Source organism: Colobus angolensis, unplaced genomic scaffold, assembly GCF_000951035.1.
Source record: "Colobus angolensis palliatus isolate OR3802 unplaced genomic scaffold, Cang.pa_1.0 Scaffold150, whole genome shotgun sequence".
NCBI classification, from domain to species: Eukaryota; Metazoa; Chordata; class Mammalia; order Primates; family Cercopithecidae; genus Colobus; species Colobus angolensis.
In genome coordinates this window covers 3,178,833-3,203,612 of record NW_012114600.1, presented here as the reverse complement: position 1 = coordinate 3,203,612, position 24,780 = coordinate 3,178,833, and the positions used below count along the sequence as shown (strand labels likewise).

Sequence of the window (24,780 nt, the reverse complement as noted above, 5' to 3'; positions counted from 1 at the left end):
ATACACCATGGAATACTATGCAGCCATAAAAAAGGATGAGTTCGTGTCCTTTGTAGGGACATGGATGCAGCCTGAAACCATCATTCTCAGCAAACTATTGCAAGAATGGAAAACCAAATACCACATGTTCTGACTCATAGGTGGGAATTGAACAATGAGATCACTTGGACACAGGAATGGGGGAGCATCACACACTGGGTCCTATTATGGGAAGGGGGGAGGGGGGAAGGGATAGCATAAGGAGATATACCTAATGTAAATGATGAGTTAATAGGTGCAGCACACGGACATGGCACATGTATATATATGTAACAAACCTGCACGTTGCGCATATGTACCCTAGAACTTAAAGTGTAATAAAAAAAAAAGTCTTCATTGAACAATTTCAAGAATTTAAGAATTTTAAGTCCATCAGAAATATGGCTTTGCCCTTAAATATCTAACCCTATTTTGCTTGAATAAGCATGGATCTAACCCAATCCATATCCCCTATCCTTTTTCTTGTCTAGACAGATGTATCCACTTCCTCACAACACAGTGGTGTTAATTCCTGCTAATTTTATCCCTAGATATAACATGATCCTTTCTCTTGATTTTATTTGCTCTTTCTTCAAGGCAATGGATAATTTTAGTGCCTTCTTGAGACTTTCCTTTATTCCTCATTACAGTTAGAAGTACATGATCGTCTTCTCTACCTAATTAAATTATAGCCCATTTCCCTAATTATGTTATAAAGTGCTCAAGAGTAGATATATTTGTATCTTATAATTTTGTGCCCATATATAATTGTTCCTCAAAATATTAATGCCAACTACTTTCTCTTAATAAGGAAATGATAAAGTCAAAATCGAAAGCTATGACTGAGAAATATGTTTCTACAAAGTAGAATGACTTGATATTAGGTAGCTTTTTAATATGCCTGGATGAGTTTTGAATGCCCTTCTCCATTCATGAACATAATGGAAAATTAAAGTACTAAATACCTTTGCTTCTGATATTTGGGTAAACTGTAATAAAGTTGTAAATTACTTGGCCAGTTGCAGCCAAATTTTTTAAAATAAATTATCCAAATAATTTTTTTTCTCTTTCCCCTTACCAAGAGAGAACCTGGGAGCAGAGCACAAATTAAGCCCATATCTGAATTTACAAGGAAAATATCTGAAACTGTATTTACATCCAAGTTTGCAATTTTTTTTTTTTTTTTTTTGGAGATGGAGTCTTGCTCTGTTGCGCAGGCTGTAATACAGTGGCATAATCTCGGCTCACTGCAACCTCCGCATCCCAGATTCAAGCGATTCTCCTGCCTCAGACTCCTGAGAAGCTGAGATTACAGGCGCATGCCACCATGCCCGCCTAGTTTTTTGTATTTTAGTAGAGACAGGGTTTCACTGTGTTGCCCAGGCTGGTCTTGAACTCCTGAGCTCGGGTGATCCACCCACCCGGGCCTCCCAGAGTGCTGGGATTACAGGCGTGAGCCACCGTGCCCAGCCTACAATTTTCAGAACAGTCTTGTGTTGAAGAAGGAAATGTCTTCAACAGTGGTCCAGCTTTAGTCTTTATCATGTAAAACCTCTATGTGGTTTTTGGAGTTTTTGGCCACTAGTTTGTCCCTGAAATTCTCTCCTTTGCTAGCTTTTTACTGGTTTTCTCTGGATTTCTTAAGCTATCTCTGGCTACACCTTATTAGTCTCAATCTGTCTCTGAATACACCATAAAAAGCAGTAATATTCAATATTCTATGTTTGTTTTCCCCTATATACACTTTTTATTTTTATTTTTTTTACCTGAAAAATTCATTCATCATTATGACTTTAACTTTTATTTGAAAGATTCAAAATTCAGGCCCTGATCTTTTCTTGGTCTAGATTCCTATCTCCAGCTGACTGTTGTTAATCCCTATATAGATGTCCTGCCAGTTCTTAAATGTAACCATCAGTGCAAAACCAAATTCATATTTTATTTCTATTTTCTTTCCAGTTTCCCAGTTCAGTTAATGGTTTCACAGTTCTTTTATTCACATAGTCTAGAAACTGTGGAAATATCTGCCATTCTTCTCCGATGTTTTACTGCCCACCCACTACAATTTCAATTTTCCTTTCAAATTTATCTTCCTGCCTGCAGTATCCTTTCTACTGTGGAAATTTATTCATCTTTTAGGTCTAATTTAATCAGAACTCTCAGCCACCCTTCATACATGGATAAAAATCAATCAGATATTCTTAGAAACTTGTATAACATCATTTTTTTTTCCTGAGGTATGATTAGTTGTGTATATATTGGCATCCTTCATTTGACAGCAAGTTACTTAAGGGCAGAGGTCATTCCCATGTCTCTATATTTTAGCTTTATCATGGTAGTTGCTCAAAAAATGTTTCCTGAATTCTCTGTGCCCTTGCCTACATGACAATATAACTTTCACATTCAAAAAGCAATCCTATTTTCCAATCTTTTACATTACCTGAAGTAACATTTTCTGTTAAGAGAAGTTCTAAATTTTGATGAAATTATACTTTTTATATAGCTTTAAAATTCTCCACTGGGTTTACCAAACAAGGTTGATGATTTGCCTTTAAAATGCCAACAATCAATTCTTAACTCAATCAGGCTGATAAGTGGGTCCCCCAATCACAAGTGCTATCATGCATTTTCCTTATTTTTGAGTGAAGTATGGTTGTTCTCGCAGTTTTTCCTGAATTAGTCTTAAATAAGTCAGCATATTCACAAGTTGCCAAGAGAAACTAAGTATATTTCTACAGTAATAAAGCATTAGATGCTTTAAAAAAATCTTTCGCCTTAGAATTTAAGAGTGAAATGTGTCCTATATGAATCCTAATATTAATTTTTTGATCTTTCATTGTGACAAGACATTACATCCTTTAAATATATGTGTATAATTTCAGGGATTTTTTTTGGTGTTACTTCTGTTTATTTTATAGTTTTCTTTCACAACAGAAAATTATTTTATGTTTATAATATCTGCCTTCCTAGCCATTGTGTCATGTGGCCCTTATCATGGAAAACATTATCTCTTTTTGGGGTACTTATGGGGAGTTATCAAAATATGTTTCTTGGTGGAAAGTCTCATGATGATATATCCTCTTCAAGAGATGTTTGAGATGCAACTCAAACATACTGTGTTGTTCTTAGCCTTGATTTATGTAAATACTTTGTCTTCATCAAAGTCACAAAATTTTATCAGAACCTTATTTTTAATCCAGTATATAAATTCATCCTATTTAGAAATCAAATAAAACATGCTTTTGTCTTGTTCACTGCCATTTGACATCATCCTACTTTTTCTTTTCTTTTTTAAAGTACTTTTAACAACAGGTAAAAGATGCAACTTGATACAGTTAGTTAAGAAAATTCTACTTTGCATTTTTAAAAGTCGAGACAATGTTTGGAGTATTGTAGGTATCATTTTATTTTCACTAAATGAATAATAATGGATATAGTTCTTCCTGGCATTGTCTATATTAATGAGCATTAATCTATTGCCATATCTTTATTATGACTTTTGTTACCAATCTTGCAGTAATATTTTATGCCTGGGGTAATGATTAATAGAGAATATTTTGTGTATTTCTGATATGATTTGGCTGTGTCCCCACCCACATGTCAACTTGAATTGTAGCTCCTGGAATTCCCACATGTTGTAGGAGGGATCCAAGGGGAGGTAATTGAATCATGGGGATCGATCTTTCCCTTGCTATTCTCGTAACAGTGAATAAGTCTCACAAGAACTGATGGGTTTATCAGGGGTTTCTGATTTTGCTGCTTTCTCATTTTTTTCTTGTTGCCACCATACAGTAAATTGGTACCAGTAGAGTGGGACGTTGCTGAAAAGATACTCAAAAATGTGGAAGTGACTTTGGAACTGAGTAACAGGCAGAGGTTGGAACAGTTTAGAGGACTCAGAAGAAGAAGACAGGAAAATATGGGAAAGTTTGGAACTTCTTAGAGACTTATTGAATGGCTTTGCCCAAAATGCTGATAGTGATATGGACAGTAAGGTCCAGGTGGAGGTGAATAACTTGTTGGGAACTGGAGTAAAGGTGACTCTTGTTATGTTTTAGCAAAGAGACTGGCGGCATTTTACCCCTGCCCTAGAGATCTATGGAACTTTAAACTTGAGAAAGATTATTTAGGGTGTCTGCAGAAGACATTTCTAAGCAGCAAAGCATTCAAGAGGTGACTTGGCATTCAGTTTTATAAGGGAAGCAGAGCATAAAAGTTTGGAATATTTGCAGCCTGACTATGTGATAGAAGAGAAACACCCATTTTCTGGGGAGAAATTCAAGCCAGCTGCAGAAATTTGCATAAGTAGCATGGAGCCTAATGTGAATCCCCAAGACTGTGTGTAAAATATCTCCAGGCCATGTCAGAGACGTTCACAGCAGCACCCCCATCACAGGTCCGGAAGCCCAGGAGGAAAGTGGTTTCGTTGGCTGGGCCTAGGGTCCCCATGTTGTTTGCAGCCTAGGGACTCGGTGCCCTGTGTCCCAGCCACTCCAGCCATGGCTGAAAGGGGCCAATGTCCAGCTCAGGCTGTAGCTTCAGAGGGTGGAAGCCCCAGATCTTGGCAGCTTCCACATGGTGTTGAGCCTGTGGGTACACAGAAGTCAAGAATTGAGTTTTGGGAACTTCTGCCTAGATTTGAGAAGATGTATGGAAATGCCTGGATTCCCAGGCAAAAGTTTGCTGCATGGGCGAGGCCCTCTTGGAGAACCTCTACTAGGGCAGTGCAGAAGGGAAATGTGGTGTCGGAGCCCCCATACAGAGGCCCTATTGGGGCACTGCCTTGTGGAGCTGTGAGAAGAGGGCCACAGTCCTCCAGACCCCAGAATTGTAGACCCACCGACAGCTTGCACCCTGCTCCTGGAAAAGCCACAAACACTGAATGCCAGCCCATGAAAGCATCCAAAAGAGAGTCTGTCCACTCCAAAGCCACAGGGCTGGAGCTGCCCAAGACCGTGGGAACCTACCTCTTGCATCAGCGTGACCTGAATGTGAGACTTGGAGTCAAAGGAGATCATTTTGAAGTTTTAAAATTTGACTGCCCCACTGAATTTTGGACTTGCATGGGCTCTGCAACCCCTCTGTTTTGGCCAATTTCTCCCATTTGGAACAGCTGTATTTAACCAATACCTGTACCTGCATTGTATCTAGGAAGTTACTAGCTTGCTTTTGATTTTACAGGCTCATAGATGGAAGGGACTGGCCTTGTTTCAGATGAGACTTTACACTGTGGACTTTTGGGTTCAAGAGTTAAGACTTTGGGAGACTGTTGGGAAGGCATGATTGGTTTTGAAATGTGAGGACATGAGATTGGCAGGAGCCAGTGGCAGAATGATATGGTTTGGCTGTGTCCCCACTCAAATCTCAATTTGAATTATAGCTCCCAGAATTCCCACATGTTGTGGGAGAGACCCAGGGGGAGGTAATTGAATCACAGAGGCTGTTCTTTCCTGTGCTACTGTCATGATAGGGTGAATACATCTCACGAGATCTGATGTGTTTATCAGAGTTCCCACTTTTGTGTCTTTATCATTTTTCTCTTGCTGCTGCCATGTAATAAGTGCCTTTTGGCTGGGCGTGGTGGCTCACACCTGTAATCCCAGCCCTTTGGGAGGCCAAGGCAGGCAGATCATGAGGTCAAGAGATGGAAACCATCCTGGCCAACATGGTGAAACCCCATCTCTACTAAAAATACAAAAATTAGCTGGGCATGGTGGTGTGTGCCTGTAGTCCCAGCTACTCAGGAGGCTGAGACAGAAGAATTGCTTGAACTCGAGAAGTGAGGTTTCAGTGAGCCTAAATCATGCCACTGCACTCCAGCCTGGTGACAGGGTGAGACTCCGTCTCAAAAAACAAACAAACAAACAAACAAAAACTACATTTCACCTCTCACCATGATTCTGAAGCCTCCCCAGCCATGTGGAACTCTAAATCCAATTAAATCTCTTTTTCTGTCCAGTCCCTGGTATGTCTTTAGTAGCAGTTTGAAAACAGACTAATACAATTTCCCTCTGTTGAACTGGTGAATTATTTAGCATGTACAAGGTAATTCAGTAGTAAGAAAAATTGGGCTGGTGAGTTAACTAAGAGACACATAGGATTAACATGCCCATTAGGTCCATCTAACCTAGTTTTGCAGTGCACAGCTCTCTTTGCTTTGTAAAGAGGAATGTACCACTATTTGCAGTAGCATCTGAGCTTGGTGGATGATAAAGGATAAACATTTTCCATCTCAGGTCAAATAGATGAATTTATTCATTCAACTAGTTGTTACGCAGCAGCAATATACCAGTCATTGGTAATCAATAATAAATGGCATAGGCCATCTCCTAATGGCTTTGCAGTCTACTAGGTATTTTTTTTCCTATTTTTTATTCTACACCCCAAAACTGTGAAATGCAGAGAAATTAAAATGGTTCTTCCTAACCAAGATTAACTATGTTCTATACCAATAAGCTACTTTTAAGTGCCTCTCAGTAAACTAACATCCTTCAGATATAGGTAGAGGAATTCAAGCCACTACAATAAATACAATTATTTCAGTCATCACTTTTTATATAGAGATTGCCAATGTGCAGGGTCCAACATAGTTGCAGTGGCTGGGCACTGCAGAACTCCAGGGGACATTGTTATTACATAGATTAGGATGCTGGGACACTGTTCACATACATTACAACCTGAATGATCAAATGCTGCAACCCAGAGGTATCTTTTTCAGCCACCTCTTTTATGGCCTGTCAAGAACAAGTGTTACCAAGTTGTTTCTTTCTTTTTATTTTGTTTACACTTTTGAGGTGCTGCTGTGCTCAGAGTTCTTTTCTTGTTGAAGTAATAGAGATATACAAAGATAAGTAACACGTAAAAGTGTATTTTAATGGACAACATTAGAGTCTAGTAATTTCCTTTACAGACTCCAGATCTCAATGGAGCCACAAACAAGATAAGTTCATAACTTCATCTCCATTCTCAAGGATGCTGTCTTAACAAATGTGTTCAGGTTGGCCAAAAACCAGCAGCCACATTTACTTACTGAAAGCCATATGGAAAAGCTGTACTGTTTCACTAGGCCACTTGGCAAACATTACCTTTGTGCTCCCTTGACGTTTCCTCATCTCAAGAGTGGGAAACCAGAAGGGAACCAAATCACTTCCTTCCCCACTTCCTAAACAGCAACGTTGACCTCATTGGCTGGGCCTCAGGGTTCTGTAAACCCACATATTTCAGGATAAACTGGCTTGAGTACATGAGTGGTGATTGCTTTTCTTACAGAGTTGCAGTGGCAATATTGATCATTAAAACAAGCAAAATGAAAAGTGTTGGCATTCTTTCAGGGCCATCTGTGACTTCAATGTGCTGGTACTTTGTGTTCACAGGCAACTGAATGTTTGAACTGATTCTTGGTTTTGCAGTGAAAAATGAAGGAAAGCATTCTTCTGCTTTTTGCCTGTTTTATTTTTTTCTCATAAACAACATGATTAGAAATTAGGACATTTAATGGTTTTAAATTCCATTGTAATGCCACATTTTGTTTCATGTATTTTGCATTTTCATATGTGAGACTATATCATAATTTAATTGTAAAATTAAGTTTGCTATCCCACTTCATGCATTCTTTTATTGTAGTGTTAACTTTAAACCTTTCCATTTTAATAAGATTCACAGACTTTTATTTTTCTGTAAGAAACAGATGCATTATTTGGCTTTTTTTCGTTGCATTCCAACATTTTAACATTAGTATTGTAAAAAGAAATAAAAGTTATTTTTATTTCCCTTAAGATTTCATAGTAACTGTGCAGCATGAACATAAGGAATATGATATTCATGACTGGAATCAAAGATTATAAACATTTAGAACATGAATAATAGTTAATGTATTAAAACACATAAAACATATTTATTATGTCGAATCACATGAAGTTTCTATTTTAGATAGAAAAAAATCATCAGATTTTGCCAATCAGCTTATATTAGGTAATTCTGCACATTTTTGCTACCAGTGTAATGAAAATTAAATTGCATGATAGTTAACCACCATAAATGAGTAGCCCTTTGTGGGTTACTCATTTAATATAACCTAATGCCGCTTCTTCTCTCTTTTGATTTAATGACTGCTTTCAGGCTGACTACTCAAGAAGTCTATCTTAAGTGGTAATGAATGAAAGAAAACAATATCCATAAATTTAGATACCTAAAGTAAAAGTTCCGTATTTTAGAAAACCCAGGAGTTAGAATAAAGGAGCAGTTAAGACTATGAATTAAACCTTGTTTTGGGAGATTATCTGGATTTATTTACATGTGCTACTATGTCTCTAATCCCATATAGAGTAAACAATTGAGTAGGCTCTAAAATGGATGTTTCCAACAAATGGTATCAAGATGATATTATATTTTTGAGAATTTCTGCAGATTTTTAGCTGAACAGAAAAAGTGGTCTATTATAAAACTTGAACTCTACTACAAAGCAAATCCTTAGTGTCAGTAGATATAACTGCTCATCAGTTCTGTAACTGGCAGCCTCTGACACAAGCAGGTGGCCTAACCTCTATGGAAGCAGTTTATTTGTTCACTTTACCGACATCTTAGTGCACATATGCATTCACACTTCTTTAGCAACAACTCTGTGATTCTCAGGAGCCCACCCCAGAGGTTAGGAACCGTTGGGTTATAAAAGCTCTGTTAACCCTTCTTAGTTTCACATGCTAATTTCTGTTAACGTAAGAGGTATTAGCAACAATTGAGGAAAAGGAAATAGACTAACTGGAAATATGGAATCATGATAATGAAGATTCCAACCACTCAAGCTGGTAATTATGTATGAGTTCTTTCCATTTGACTAGTGGCCAGAAACCAGAGGGGGTAGAATTGATGAGCCAGTGTGTCATGTTGGCAGTGGCTGCAGCCTGAAAGGAAAATAATCCAGATAATTGTTTAATTGGATACTACTTGAAAAGAGAAATTGAAACCCCCCAAGAAGTATGGTCCAGATTAAACACCTTTTCCACCATATTGGTTAAATAAAAACCCAAGAATGGTGCATTGATGGCCAACATCCATGAAGTTCCATTTTCACTGCCATGAAATTTTTTTTTAACTGTTCCCTGCCAGTCCTTGACAGTCTCTGTCAGCTTTACTTTTCAATGTTAAGTACTTCTGGATGATGATTTTACAATAGTATACTTATAATGAAAAATGAAAAGGAATGAAATCCTAGCTACAAACATAATAACAGGAGGGTAATATTCAAGGGCTTCCTATGAGAGGCATTGCAGTGCAGTGCTTATGACAAAAACTGTCATGAGTCAGCCTGGACTTGAACCATCTTACATCATTTCTATCTTATATGTTATACAATTTATAAAGTATGTGTTATAAGTTCGGTTTAGTTATTGAAACTTTCTGTGATTCAGTTTCAGTACTTTTAAATTGGGTGGGATGGTATTGGGGTAGTAGTAAGCATTACATAAGTTAATTTGCGGTTAATTTGTATAAAGACCTTGTACCAGTGCTTGGCTTAAGTGCCATATGTCTGAAACAGTAATTGGTATTATTACTATTTCCTTCATGACAGTTTTACAGAAAAGTGACTCTTTATATAACCCAACTAACTGAGCTCTGGCTCTTTCAAACTAATGGTTTTGGCTAAATTATTGTAGCATGGTAAAGTCTATCAATTTTACAAGAAGTGGCTCAGAGAAACAAATGGCATGCAATACATTTGCATCTGCAGTTATATCTACATAAGGCACTGAGCATAATTTTGGAGGTGATATGACCAATTAAAGTATTTTGCTCCCTCTTTTCTTTTTTCCATTCTCTTGAGATTTTATTTTTAGGTCTTTTTCTCTGAGCTGTATGCATTCATATTTAATGATTTCCATTTTTATTCCTTTTGGAGAATTAAATATTAAATATCAGACAGAATAGCTCCTTTAATTTCCCTTTGGAGTAATAAGATGTTACCAGTAACTGTTTCCTGAGATCTGTAGCAATACCCTTTGTCAAAATGGAAGTACATTATAAAGCCGGAAAACCACTTATCAAGAGCTCTTAGAAAGAATATTTTATTTTGTATAAATATATCAAATAATGAAAACATCCAAGAGGTGAATTGGTGCTGATTTGGCCTTAGGAATCTCTCACACAAAATGTTATGATAAATTCTAATTACCAAAGTACTTATCAAATTATAAAAAAAGTTTTAATTACTAATTTTAATTACTTTATTCACAATGAGATTATTAGCATGAATAAGAATTGCTCCCTTTTTCAGCTTTATTGAGGTATAATTAACAAAATTGCATATGTTTAAAGTACAGAACATGATTTGATATACCTATGCATATATCAACACAATCAAATTAATGAACATATTCATCATACATAGTGTGCCATTGTGTGTATATGTATGTACGCATGTGGTGAAGACACTCAATACATACCTTGCTAGTGAATTTCAAATAAAACTTCAGTATTATTAATTATAGTCACCCATGCTGGACATTAGATCCTCAGAACCTATTCGTTTTGTAACTGAAAGTTTGTACACTTCAAACATCTCCCAGTTTTCCCCACTCTTAATCCTTGATAACTGTTCTTGTAGTCTTTGCTTCTATGAGTTCTACTTTTTCAGATATCACATATAAGTGATACCATACAGTATGGGTCTTTCTATATCTGGCTTATTTCATTTAGCATAATGTTCTTCAGGTACATCCATGTTGTTGCAAATGGAAGGATTTCGTCTGTTTTAAGGCTGAATGCTATACCATTGTGTGTGTGTGTGTGTCTGTGTGTGTGTCTGTGTATGTGTGTGTAACATTTTCTTTCTTCATTCATCCATTAACAGGTACTTAGGTTGTTCTACATCTTGTCTATTGTGAATAATGATGATATGAACAAGAGAGTGCAGATATCTAATCAAGATATTGACCTAACTGCCTTTAGATATATATTCAGAAGTGGAATTGCTGGATTGTATAGTAGTTCTATTTTTTTATTTTTTGAAGAACCTCCTTACTGTTTGAATACTTGCTGAATCAATTTACATTCCCATTCCCATTAACAATGTAAAAGGGATCTGTTTTTCTTTTCTTTTCTTTTTCTTTCTTTTTTTTTTTTTTTTTGAGATGGAGTCTCGCTCTGTTGCCTAGGCTGGAGTGCAGCGGCACAATCTCAGCTCACTGCAACCTCTGCCTCTTGGGTTGAAGTGATTTTCCTGCCTCAGCCTCCTGAGTAGCTGGGATTGCAGGTGCCCATCACCATGCCCAGCTAATTTTTTGTACTTTTAGTGGAGACAGGGTTTCACTATGACCAGGATGGTCTCGAACTCCTTCATGATCCACCTGCCTCAGCCTCCCAAAGTGCTGTGATTACAGCCACTGCACCCAGCCTAGGGATCCCTTTTCTTAACACCATCACCAACACTTGTTACCCCTTGTCTTTTTGATAATAGCCATTCTAACAGTGATATGTCACTGTAATTTTAATTTGCATTTCCCAGATGATTAGTGAGATAAAGCACCTTTTCATACACCTGTTGGGCATTTGTATGTTTTCTTTGGAAGAATGTTTATTGACATCCCTTGCCCATTTTCTAACCAGGTTATTTCATTTTTTGCTATTAACTTGTATGAGTTCCTTATATATTTTTAATATTAACCCCTTGTCAGATTGTTTCTTTTGCAGTGCATAAGTTTCTTACTTTGATGTTATCCCATTTGCTTATTTTTTATTTTTTGCCTCTGCTTTTGGTGTCATATCCAAAAAAAAATCATTGCCAATACGAATGTCAAGGAGCTTTTCCCCTGTTTTCTTGTAAGAGTTTTATGTTTTCAGGCCTTACATTTAAGTCTTTAATCCATTTTGAGTTAATATTTGTGTATGATGTAGCAGTCTGATTTCTCTCTTTTGCATATGGATATTCATTTATCACAATGCCATTCTGTTTGTATTCTCAGTGCTTTTGTCAAAGATTAGTTGACTGTCTATGTATGGGTTTATTTCTGGCTCTCAATTCTATTGGTCTATGTATCTCTTTTTTTTATGCCAGTAGCATACTGTTTTGATTACTATAGCTTTGTAACATAATTTGAAATCAGAAGGTGTGATGCCTCCAGTTTTGTTCTTTTTTATTTTTTAAGGACAAATGTCTCTCTCTGTCACTGGAGCTGCAGTGCAATGGCTTAGTCATAGCTCACTGCAAACTCAAACTCCTGGACTCAAACAATCCTCCCACCTCAGCTTCTGGAGTTGCTGGGGCTATAAGCATGCACCATCATACCCAGCTAGTTATTAATTTTTTAATATAAAAACGAGATCTCACTATGTTACCAGGGTGGTCTGGAACTTCCAGTCTCAAGAGATCCTCCTATCTTGGTCTCCCAAAGCACTGATATTATAGGCATGAGCTACTATGCCTGGCCCTGCTCTACTTTCCCAAGATTCATTTGGCTATTCACCATCTTCTATAGTTTTATATTAATTTTTAAAAAGTTTTTCTGATTTCTTTGAAAGAATAACATTGGAATTTTTATAGGGATTACATTGAATCTGAAGATTTGTTTAGGTAATATGGACATTTTAACAGTATTAAGTATTCCCATCTCTGAAGATAGAAGTATTCCATTTATTTGTCTCTTCTTCAGTTTCTTTCATTAACATCTTACAATTTTCAGTGTACAGATCTTTTACCTCTGGTTAAATTTATTCCCAAGAATTTTATTCTTTGTTATTCTTTTGTAAATGAGATTGTTTTGATTCTCTTTTAGATGATTTATTATTAGTATGTAGAAACACAGCTAACTTTTGTATGTTGATTTTTTGTCCTGCAACTTTACTCAATTTATTTATTAGTTCTAACAGTTTTGTTTTGTTTTGTTTTTTTGTGGAGTCTTTAGGGTTTCCTGTATGTAAGATCATGTTATCTGCAGTCAGAAACAGTTTAACTTTTTCCCTTCTGAATTGGATATCTTTTATTTCATTTTCTTGTCTAATTGTTCTGACTAAACTTTCAGTACCATGTTAAATAGAAATGATGAGAGTGGGCATCTTTTCTTCTTCCTGATCTTACAGTAAAAGCTTTCATCTTTTCACTGTTAAGTACGATGTTGGTTGTGAGGTTGTTTTATATAGCCTTAGTTCCGTTGAGGTACATTTCTTCTATACCTAATTAGTTGAGAGTTTTTATCATGGAATAATGTTGAATTTTATCAAATGCTTTCTCTGCATTTGAGATGATCATATGATTTGTATCCTTTATTCTCTTAATGTGATGCATCACATTTTTTGATTTGCGTAAGCTAACATATCCTTGCTTCCCAAGGATAAATGTCATTTGATCATGGTATTCCTTTAAAGTGCTATTAATGTGGTTTGATAACATTTTCTTAAAAATGTTTGCATTTATATTCATTAGGAATATTGACCTATAGTTTTCTTTTTTTTATAGTATCCGTATCTGGCTTTAGTATCAGAATAATGCTAGCTTCTTAAAATGAGTTTGGAGGTATCCTCTCCTTCTGAATTTTTAGAAGAATTTGAGAATGATTGATAATAATTCCTCTTTAAATCTCTGATATAATTCACTTGTGAAGCTATCAGGTTTTGGACTTTTCTTTAGAGGTTTTTGATTACCGATTCAATCACTTACTCATGATCGGTCTGTTCAGTTTTCTGCTTCTTCATTATTCAGTCTTGGTAACTTGTATGTTTCTAGGAATTTATCCTTATTACAGGTTATCCAATTTGTTGGAATATTATTATCCAGAGTAGTCTCTTATGACCCTTTGTATTTCTGTGGTATCAGTTCTAATGTCTTCCCTTTTATTTATATTTTTATTTGAGTCCCTTCTTTTTTCTTGGTTGTTATGCCTAAAAATTTATCAATTTTGTTTATGTTTTCAAAAAACCACGTTTTGGCTTTGTTGGTATTTCATTGTTTTTTTAGTCTCTATTTGATTTATTTTTGCTCTGATCTTTGTTACATCCTATCTTCCACTAACTTTGGCATTAGTTTGTTCTTCTTTTCCTAGTTCCTTGAGGTATAAAATTTAGTGTTTTATTTGGAATCTTTCTTTATTCTTATTATAGGCAGTTATTATTATAAACTTCCCTCTTAGAACTGTATTTGCTGCATCTTATCAGTTTGGGTATGTTCTGTTTTTATTTTTTGTTGTATCAAGATACTTTTGATTTCCCTTTTGACCCATTGGTTGTTCAGGTAGCATGTTGTTTAATTTTCATATGCTTGTGAATTTTACAAAATCTTCCTGTTATTGATTCTAGCTTCATACCATTGTGGTCAGAAAGGATACTTGAGATGATTTCAATCTTTAAAAAATTTTTAAGCTCTGTTTTATGGTTTAACATATGATCTTATCCTGAAGAATGTTCCATGTGTGCTGGAGAAGAGGGTTCATTTTGCTGCTTCAGATGGAATGTTTTGAATATATTTGTTAGTCATTTGGTATATGGTGTTATTCAAGTCCATTGTTTCGTTGTTGATTTTGATCTGTGTAATCTATTCATTGTTGCAAATAGAAATTGACGTCCCCTATTATTATTGTATTGCTGTCTCTTGTTTTCAGTTCTGTTAGTAGTTGCTTTTTTTATGTTTAGATGCCCTGGTACTGGATACATATATATTCAAAATTGTTACATTCTCCTTATATATTGACCTTTTTTATTATATAATGACCTTCTTTGTTTCTTGTAACAGATTTTGACTGAAAGTCCATTCTGTCTAATTTAAATATATCCACCCCTGCTGTCTTTTGGTTACTATTTGATTAGAATATCTTTTCCCATTCCTGCATTTCAGCTTATGAGTGTCCTTAAGACTAAACTGACGATGATCTTATAGGAAGCATATAATGGACTCTTGTTTTTGCTTTTTGAATCTATTCAGTCACTCTGCATTTTAAGATGAAAGAATATAATCCATTTATATTTAAACTAATTATTGATAGGTAAAGACTTACGACTTCCACTTTTTAAAATGTTTTGCTATTCTTCTGTTCCTTTCCTTGTCTCCTGCTGTATTCCTTTGTATTTTGATGATTTTCTAAAATCCTATATTTTAATTCCTTTCTTTCTGTCTTTTGTGTATCTACTAGAGGTTTTTTCTTTGTGGTTACAATGAGGCTTGCATAAATGATCTTGTAACATTCCATTTTAAGTTGATAAGAACTTGACTTCAGTTGCATACAAACATGCTACACTTTTACTCACCAGTCAACATTTTATGCTATTGATGTCACACTCTGCATCTCTTTAGACTGTATATCTTTAACAAATTAGTGTATCTATAGTTATTTTAATACTTTTTTATGCTTTAAGTTCTAGGGTACATGTGCACAACGTGCAGGTTTGTTCCATATATATACCTGTGCCATGTTGGTGTGCTGCACCCATTAACTCATCATTTACATTAGGTATATCTCCTAATGCTATCTCTCCCCCCTCCCCCACCCCACTTTACTCTAAAGTTACAAGTGGTTTATATACAACTATTGCAATATTCTGAACTTGACTATATTTTTAACTCTACTAGTGAATTTTATATATTCAGATATTTTTATTTTGTCAATTAGCATCTTTTCAGTTCAATTTAGCATTAGTTTCTACCTTTAGCATTCTTTTAAAAGTCAGATCTAGTGGCAGTGAATTCCCTTAGCCTCAGCTTCTGTGGAAAACTCCTTCTCTCTCCTACATTTCTGAAAGACAGCCTTGTTGGATATAGTATTCTGTTTTAACTCTTCGTTTCCTCAACACTTTGAATATATCATTCCACTCTTTCTTGATTTTCAAGGTTTTTTATTGAGATGTTCAGCAATAGTTTTATCAGGGTATCCTTCTTTGTGATGAGTCTCTTTTCTCTTGGTGCTTTAAAGTTTCCCTCTTTGTTTAAGACTTTTGTCAATTTGATCATAAAGTATTCCCTCTCTATCTGTCAGGAATACATTCTAAGATCCCCAGTGGATGCCTGAAACTGTGGATAGTACTGAATCCAATTGCCATCAGTTGGAACCTGTTTCTCTTCATGTCTTCTACAAATAAATTTAATGCCTTTTCCATCTTGCTTATCACACATTGTGACCATAACTTCTGCAGTCGGAGGTGCAACAGCAAAACTAGTATGAATTTACATTTTTTCTTCTTAATTTCATGGGTAGAAGACTTGTTCTTACCATGGATCTTGGGAAACTCAGCATACCATTTTTTTTCTTTCTTTATTAAGTCAAGAGCTTTCCCCTTTTCACTTGATGGCTTCTCTTTGGTATATCCAAATTGCCAGGATCACTACTCTTGTGCTTTGGAGCCATTATTAAGTAAAATAAGTATTACTTGAACACAAACTGCAGTACCACAACAGTCAATCTGATAACAGATGGCTACTAAGTGACTAAATGACTGGTAGCATACTCAGTGTCAATATGCTGGAAAAAGGGATAATCCACATCCTGGACAAGAAAGAGCATGATAGAGTAAGATTTCATCACTCTGCTCAGAACAGAATGCAATTTAAAACTTGTGAATTGTTTATTTCTGGAATTTTCCATCTAGTATTTTCAAACTGTGGTTGACTGACTGTAGGTAAGTGAAAGCATTGAAAGTGAAACCACAGATATAGGGGAACTACTGTAATGTGTCTCAGAAAAATATTCTCTGAATGGGTCCTTCTTTAGATTATTTGAGCTTCATGAATTTGGATGTCTATATCCCTCTGGGAAGTTTTCAGGCATTATTTCTTTAAGCCTTCTGTTTCTTTCTTTCTCTCTTCTCCTGTGACTTTCATAAATCATGTATTTATTATCTTGATGGTACCTATAGGTTAGTATTCTCTCTTTCTATATATATTGTCTTTATTTATTTTTTTGAGAGAGAGTCTTGCTCTGTCACCCAGACTGGAGTTCAGTGGTGTGATCTTGGCTCACTGCAACCTTTGCCTCATGGGTTCAAGTGATTCTCCTGCCTCAGCCTCCCGAGTAGCTGGGACTACAGGTGCAGGCCACTATGCCTGGCTGATTTTTCTTTTTTTCTTTTTTAAGAGACAGGGTTTCACTGTGTTGCCCAAGCTGGTCTCGAACTCCTGACCTCAAGCAATCCACCTGCCTTGACCTCCCAAAGTGCTGGGATTACAGGCATGAGCCACTTGGCCTAGTATACTGTCTTTACTCTTTTTTCATTGTCATTCCTGTAACTGGCTAATTTCATGTGACCTGTCTTTAAGTTTGATATTTTTTTCTGCGTGATTAAATATGATATTATAACTCTCTTTTGAATTTTTTCAGTTCTGTTATTGTATTCTTCAATCCAGGATTTCCGGGTTTTTTTAATGGTTTCTGTTTTTTATTAACTTCTAATTTTGTTCATGCATTCTTTTTCTGATTTCATTTAGTTGTCTGTTTCCTTTTCCATCCCATTGATCTTCTTTAATATGATTGTTTTGAATTCTCTGTCAGACAGTTCATAGATCTCAATTTCTTTGGGGTTGTTACTGGCACTTACTACTTTCCTTTTGTGGTGTCTTGTTTATCTGATTCTTTATTATCTGTGTAGCTTTGCATTTGTGTCTGCATTTGAAGGAACAAATACCTGTTCAAGTCTTTACAGATTGGCTTTGGTGGATATGGATCTTCTCCTATAGTGTTCCCAGCCTGTTAGGATTTCTTGTGGGATCACAGTCAACTGGAATTTTAACTGGGTCACATGACTTTTGCTGGTTCTTACAAGGAGCACGAGTGTATATGAATCCTGTCTGGTCTCAAGACGGATTGGACTTTGGGCAGTAGAACTGACACTAGGGCAAGGGTGTGCTTTAGATTCTACAGTTGGCTCCACAGATGGTAGACCTGTTACCAGGTATGCTATTCGATGTCTTTCTCTCCAGGTTCTTAGGAGGGCTCCCACTGGGTCACTAGGTGGATCCTTGGTCAGGCAGAACTGGTCCTGGACTATGGTTGAAAGGGGCTAGAACTGAGTTACAGGGGGTGCTTCAGGGTCCACAGCTGAGTTCAGTGTTTTTAGATCACTCTCCAGGGTCACAGACAAATGTACCTCCTGCCAGGTTCTTGACTGGAAAAGACTGCCCCTGACTACAGCCAAGCAGGGCTGGAGCTGGGTCACAGGTCTACCACAGGATCTATATTCAGCCTGAGGCCCATTTCTGGGAGCATGGATGAGCATGTTTTCTATAAAGTCCCTTGGTGGGCAAAACTGCTCTCAGATCACAGCTGAGAGAAGCTGGAACAAAGTTAAAGGGCTTTTTCAGCATCTACAGTGGGACCAAAGTTGGTGGGACTGCCACCAGGACATGAATGGGCGTATCTCCTGGCAGGTCCCTGTGTGGGCAGAAATGCTCTCAGACTACAGGTGAGAATGGCTAGAGCTGAATTACAGGGCCTCTTTAGGGTCCACAGCTGGGGCTGAGATCAGCAGGTCTGTTGTACAAAGTGCATGTGGGCATGACTCCTCCCTCATTCCTTGGTGGACGATTCTGGTGGCAGGATGAAGGCCAAATGGAGCTGTAGCCAAGTTCATAGGGGGATGAGGCTGTTTCTGGGTCTGAATCCAGGACCACTGTCCATAAGCCTGGGGACTGGGTACAGGCCTGCCGTCTCAGACAGCCCTGATCAGTCTTGGACTTCGTATCTGAATCCTAAAGCTAGAAAAAGGCACTTTTGTCCATAAATAGCTGCCAAATTATTGTTCTGTGGGAGGATATGAGTAAGGATCTCCTAGTCTGCTATCTTGCTGACTCCTAGAATAGTTCCTTTATAAATATTGTAATAGATGAGGTTTCAATTGCTCAGCAGACACTTATTCCAAACTCCTAGACTTTCACACCTAAAAATGTGCCTCTGAATAAATATTTAATTTTACAGTATCAGTTTACATTTTTAGACCTATGAAGTAACATTAGAGTATTAATTCTTCTTAATCAACTGTCTTTACTAAGGGAAGTTCCAGGTGAAAATGCAGTAATGATATTAAAAATATCACAGAGCCTGTGGACTACAGGCTCTGAACAACAGATTACATACTGGCCATAGAACTAGAGTGAGGTACTAGAGTACCCTTGTTTCACCAGAGGTTAACCAGGCAGTGCTGGATAACAGGGAGGTGAGATGCTCTGTGAAGGAGGTTGGGAGGCAAAGAAAGTGGGACATGAGAAAATTGGGGCCCCAACTACTTACCAACCTATACAGCCATATGAGTGCATCCTGTAAAGTGTATATATTTGTAGCATCCTTGTGGGAAATGCACTTGAAAAACCAAGAATGATGAGAAAACATCCTTATTACCCAAAAAACTTTGAATAATAATCAATATTTATTCTTCATTGAGGTTGTTATATTCCTTCTTGAAAAGAGAAATTGTGGTGATTTCATTCAGAGTTGTTTGAGGTTTCTCAAGCTCAAGAAAAGAAAATCAAAAACACATAGACTTAACCTGGAGAAAATTTTGCTCAAGTCCCACTATTCTTATTATATAATACTTGCAATTTCTATCTATTGAGTTATAATAATTAGTTAGAACTTCTCCCATACTTATTTAATTCCTTTGAATTTCTGTGGTCAGAGTTACTCTATACCATAGCAGGAGACAGTCTGTACTTTTTGTTTTAGAGGTCATGAGTCAAATTCTTTTGAAAGTTTGCAATTTTAATAAAATAATGAGTTTTAATAGGAATGTTTATTTTCTAAAATTTTAAAAAATAATATATCTTTCCATTCATGAGGAGAAAAAATATAAGAAACATTTCTTTATATCCATTGTATCAAAGTATAACTTGCTTCAAATAAGAAATTATGAAAAGGAAAACCAAATTTTTGGTTTAGGGGTTTATACTATGTACAATTGAGAAGAGAATTCTATGAAGATTCATATTATTTTTTATGAATTTCAATTATTATAAGACATTAGAGGGCAAAAACAGTTTTGTTAATTGCCAAAATGGGTATGTGTTCTACAATGTTATTTCACCTCTATGTTTTTTCTTCTGTTTTCCTTTATTTCCTTTTTCTTTCTTGCATTTTTATCTGATTAAGTTAATTTCAAATAATTGGTTTTTTCTTCTTATAATTCTAAACAATATCTAGCCATCAATGTAGCCCTGAAAAGCACAGGCTTGACTACATTATGGACAATTCTCTGGCAGATTAAATTTTCATCACACGCATTTCAGATCTACTTTAAAAGTCAGCATTAAAGACTAATTTGAGTAATTTTCTGATTTTTAAAAATGCTTTATTTTCAACTAAGCCTCATTGAACTCCATCTGTATATACTTATACAAGATTTTATGGGGGCTAAAAAGATAGATAAGAGAAAATGTCAGGCTCCTAGTATCTTATAGCAGGGAGTAGGTGCTCTGACATGGAGAGAGGTCACTGGACCACAAGCCATGGATGATATATGTCCTATGAGAACAAGCTACATTATTGGCTTTTAGAGGTGGTCCCTGTATGGAGCTTATCAAGTCTTGGAGATGGTGATGAGTCTGGTGTAACTATCCCTCCCTTTTGTAGAAGGATAATGGAATCCAAAGATTTCCTCACCCATTCACCGTCTGCCTTATCTTCTTACATTGCATGTCCACTATGCTTGGTAAACAATGTACAGGTTTACTAAGAGCTACACACAGTGTTTTCTTGGGACACTTACTGCACTAACCAAAGTCATTTTTAAAATTGTTGTTAATTATTTGTTCCATAATTATTATCTTAATGTTCTTTAGGGAAAATCTTGGAAGAGATGCTATTATAATTTTTCCTAATTGCTTTTCAAAGAAGGCATTTAATTCTTCTTTTTTTTTTGAGATGGAATCTCTCTCTGTCACCCAGACTGGAGCACAGTGGTGCAATCTGGGCTCACTACAACCTCCACCTCCCAGGTTCAAGCGATTCTCCAGCCTCAGCCTCCCAAGTAGCTGGGACTACAGGCGCACACCACTCCATTTGGCTAATTTTTTTTGTATTTTTAGTAGAGACAGGGCTTCACCATGTTGGCCAGGCTGGTCTCGAACTCCTGACTTCAGGTGATCCGCCCGCCTTGGGCTCCCAAAGTGCTGGGACTACAGGCATGAACCACCATGCCCAGCCAACCTTTTTTATCTTCCTTTTGGCTTGTATACCTTAGGGTAGGTACTTACCAAGGGGCAGACATTTAATACAACACAGATAACATGCACTCTCTAGTATCTATATTTTATGCCTTATGTTCTTTAATGAGTGTCTTGTTCTTTACAGGACAGTTCTTTTTACTCTGACGTCTGTAGTTGTACTCGTGATTACAACGGACTGGATCAGCTGGGACAAGCTGAATCGGGGATTTTTGCCCAGTGATGAAGTTTCCAGAGCATTCCTTGCTTCTTTTATCTTGGTCTTTGACCTCCTTATTGTGATGCAGGTAAGTGTGTTTCCCTCCCCTCACCGAAGCCGCTGCATGCTCTGTTCCCAGTATAACAAACAGGATATGGCAGCAGGCTCCATAAATCTAAATAAGTATAACATTTACAGTTACTATTAATGGGGCCTTCTCTGTTTATATTTTCAGCTGTTGCACTGGGAGGAAAGCTAAGAGGGGCACCAAAAATGTATTTTATGAACATTGCAAGGTGGGCCCCTAGAAACCATATAGCACGTTGGTATTTTCTGCCTAGGCTTTAGGGGGAAAAAACACACTCAGAAACAAAAACCAAAAACCCTGTCATATAGTAAATGGAAAGCTGCAGACATGAAGATGATATAAAGCAGCAAAGCAGGGAAAAGGAATTGTCAAAGCAACTCGGGGTTTTATAGCAGTTGAAATGGAGTGATGTAAAAATTCTTTTTCTGGCTATGGAAATTGTTACTTTCTTTCAGTATTCACCAGAGATCATTCCATTTTCATGTAAACCATATTTTTGCCCTGCTTAGCAACAGATTTTTCATACAATAGCATCACACTAACCAGTGTTACTCATGTAATCTGGTGTGACCGTTTGGGGTTTTAGGAATATTCTTTTGAATGGGACAGAAAGAGACACTTGCTATTTCTTGGCATTTTATCTTGCTCATTAAATATCCATCCATTTATTAGACATTTTCTTATTGCTTTCATCAGGCAATTTTTTTTCCCCTCCTGAGGCATTGTAAGTCACCAGTCTAAACACTATGATTACTGAAGGAATTCTCCATTGTATTCTGAATTTATGTGAAATTTCACAGGATAGCAGATTTATTTTCTCATTTCTAAAGGCAAAAAGAAGCTTTTATGAGAGATATTCAGTGTTGTCTCAAAAGAGAATAGCAGTTTATTGATTGATTTTTTTTTAATTTGTTAAATAATATATCTTGGGCGTTGGGTTCAAGATGGTTCTTTGAGTATATGACTATTTTAATGGCTAATGTTTTAAAATACACTATCTTTTTAAAAAATTATTTGAAGAGATAAAACGGAATATTTTTGTCGCATTTGAAAATTGATAAATGTCTTATTTCGTGAAATAGCAATGGAAAAAGCTTTCCAATCTGACTTTGAGTCAGACAGCATTGGCAGGTTCTAGATCTGTCTCTCACTAAACTGTAGGACGTTCCATGGATATCTACAGAATTGAATTTTTAGCACTTATGCAATAATGTATCATGCATTACTTATAAAAAGCTATTCTTCTATTTCCTAACTAATATAATTCCTCATATAAAATGTCCACATTGGCCAAATGGCGTACTGATACCTCTCTGAACACTGACTTTAACAATCTTAAAGTCAATGGTATTAGTAGCCAAGTAGACTATTGTCTAATTGAATTTGCTTACATTCATAGATTTGAGAGCATAAATTCTTTGATTGTCCATTACCATCCTCATGCTTCTACTCTATTTGTGTAAGTTTTAAGTATTCTTCCAATAAGTTCACTAAAATCAAGGACTTCAAGTGGGAAAATATAACACTGTAATTTACAGATATTATGGGTTCATTCAAAAACTGCTTAATAAAGACAGATGGAAGAAAGAAAGGATAGTCAGGATTTACATAGGCAGAATCAGCAAAGGGGAAGGGAAAGATATTCTAGATGAAAAAATATCATAACAATGTAAAATGTCAGTAACGTGCTGAAGTGTTCAGAGAGTAGAGCACCAACTGACGGACGATGAAGAGTTTATGCTGAGGAATATTTAAGTTTGGACCATTTTGGCTGCAAGTAGCAATAACCCTGCCAAGCTAATTTAATCAAAGAAGGAAGGTATTGCTGCATTTTAGGGATATCCTACCCAATTCAAGAGGAGGGATGTAGTTGCCTCTAGGAACATGTGAAAGCAGAGACCAGGGTGTAACAGGGAATCCAGACTTAGCCTTTATTTTGCGTCTCTTAACTTTTTTATTTCTGCCTTCTCTTTTTTGTCTCTTATTGTAAAGCAGTCGTTCCAGGTTTCTCGTTCAAATGGAAGAAAATGGCTACTGCCAACACCTCAGAGCGCAACCACCCTTTCTCTAGCTGTCAGGCCTGATTCTGGATTTCCTAGGAAGGAATTGCAGGAACTCACGGGCTCAGCATGGGAGGCTATGGCGATGAGTTCATCTGAAAGAAAAGGGGAGAGAGGTTGGGCTATAAACTCCAAATTAATAGGTTTCTAATATAAAGATGAGTAAAAAATTAGCCCCCAAATTTAGGTCTCTTAACTTCTTCTTTTCTCTCTCCCATAACACTAAGTCAGCTAGCCAGGCCTACTGATTTATCTTTCTCTATGCCTTTAATATCATTCTTCTTTCTCATTTCCTTGCCACCATTCCAGTCTTGACTCCCCTCTATACTATTGTAAAGTAATCTCCTATGACCTTCTGCCATCACACGTCCACGTCCCTTTCTACCGTATGCCCTATGCAGCTCTTCTTTATAACCTTCCAGTTGGAAATATCATGTTGTATACTTCTCAGCCCTAGATATTGTCCATGACTTCTCGTTGTCCAAGAGGAGTCCAGCCTCTGGAAGCTCTCTGAGTGCCTTCCATGATCTGGCCCTGAATCTGTCTTCTCCCATGTCTTCTATGCTCTAGTTCCACCCAGATCAAAGTATTTGCTGCTGGGCACTTGCCCACAGAACACTTACTCCCCAGTGTCAGAAGTCTCTTGTTCCTCTACAAATTGTGCCTTTTCTGTTCTGCTCATTTAGATCCTACCATTGGAGACCATTTCAACTCTCTCTTCATTAAAGCCATGTGATCACATCCTCTTCAGAACTCCTGTAGCACTTTTTACCTAAACTGCAAATCAACATGTCACTTTTTCCTTATAACTCTTCATATCCCTGGTGCTTCCCAAGCAAAGTGCCTTACATGGCAGGATTAGGCCCAGAGTAATAACTGCTTGATGAGGATAAAGAAGTGACAGCTCAGCCCTGAGTCTTCTGCAAACTGTATCCCTCTTTGTGAGCATCATGTAGAAGTTATAGAAACTAGTACATGTGGTAAGAGAGTTAATTTAACGAAATAGAGCCCCAGAAAGCATATGCACTCAAGACATTTGAAAATATATAGGACAAATATCCTAGCAAGTTCACAACCAACTAAACTGTGCTCTAATTCACCCCATATTTACATATTTCAGATGAAAGAAAAATAAAGAAGTAAAATTAGTGTCACTAAAACACCTGTCCTTATCATAATTATTTAAATGTTTTGAAAGCAATCGATCTTAGGTTTTCTACTGGTAGGAAAATTCCACTTATACTATGGAAAGGTATTTTATATATATATTTTTTTTTTTTCTTCTTGAGAC

The 24,780-nt window shown here is 36.7% G+C and overlaps 1 protein-coding gene across 4 annotated transcripts in view; it reads left to right on the top strand.

The window, feature by feature from the left end:
* The window catches only part of TMEM117 (transmembrane protein 117), a 564,814-nt gene that overhangs the window by 437,900 nt on the left and 102,134 nt on the right, over nucleotides 1–24,780 (top strand). For all 4 annotated transcript variants that reach the window (XM_011936073.1, XM_011936074.1, XM_011936075.1 and 1 more), the window contains one exon: nucleotides 21,270–21,429. In XM_011936073.1, coding sequence (XP_011791463.1) covers nucleotides 21,270–21,429 — 160 coding nt within the window. The remainder of the gene's footprint in view (nucleotides 1–21,269; nucleotides 21,430–24,780) is intronic.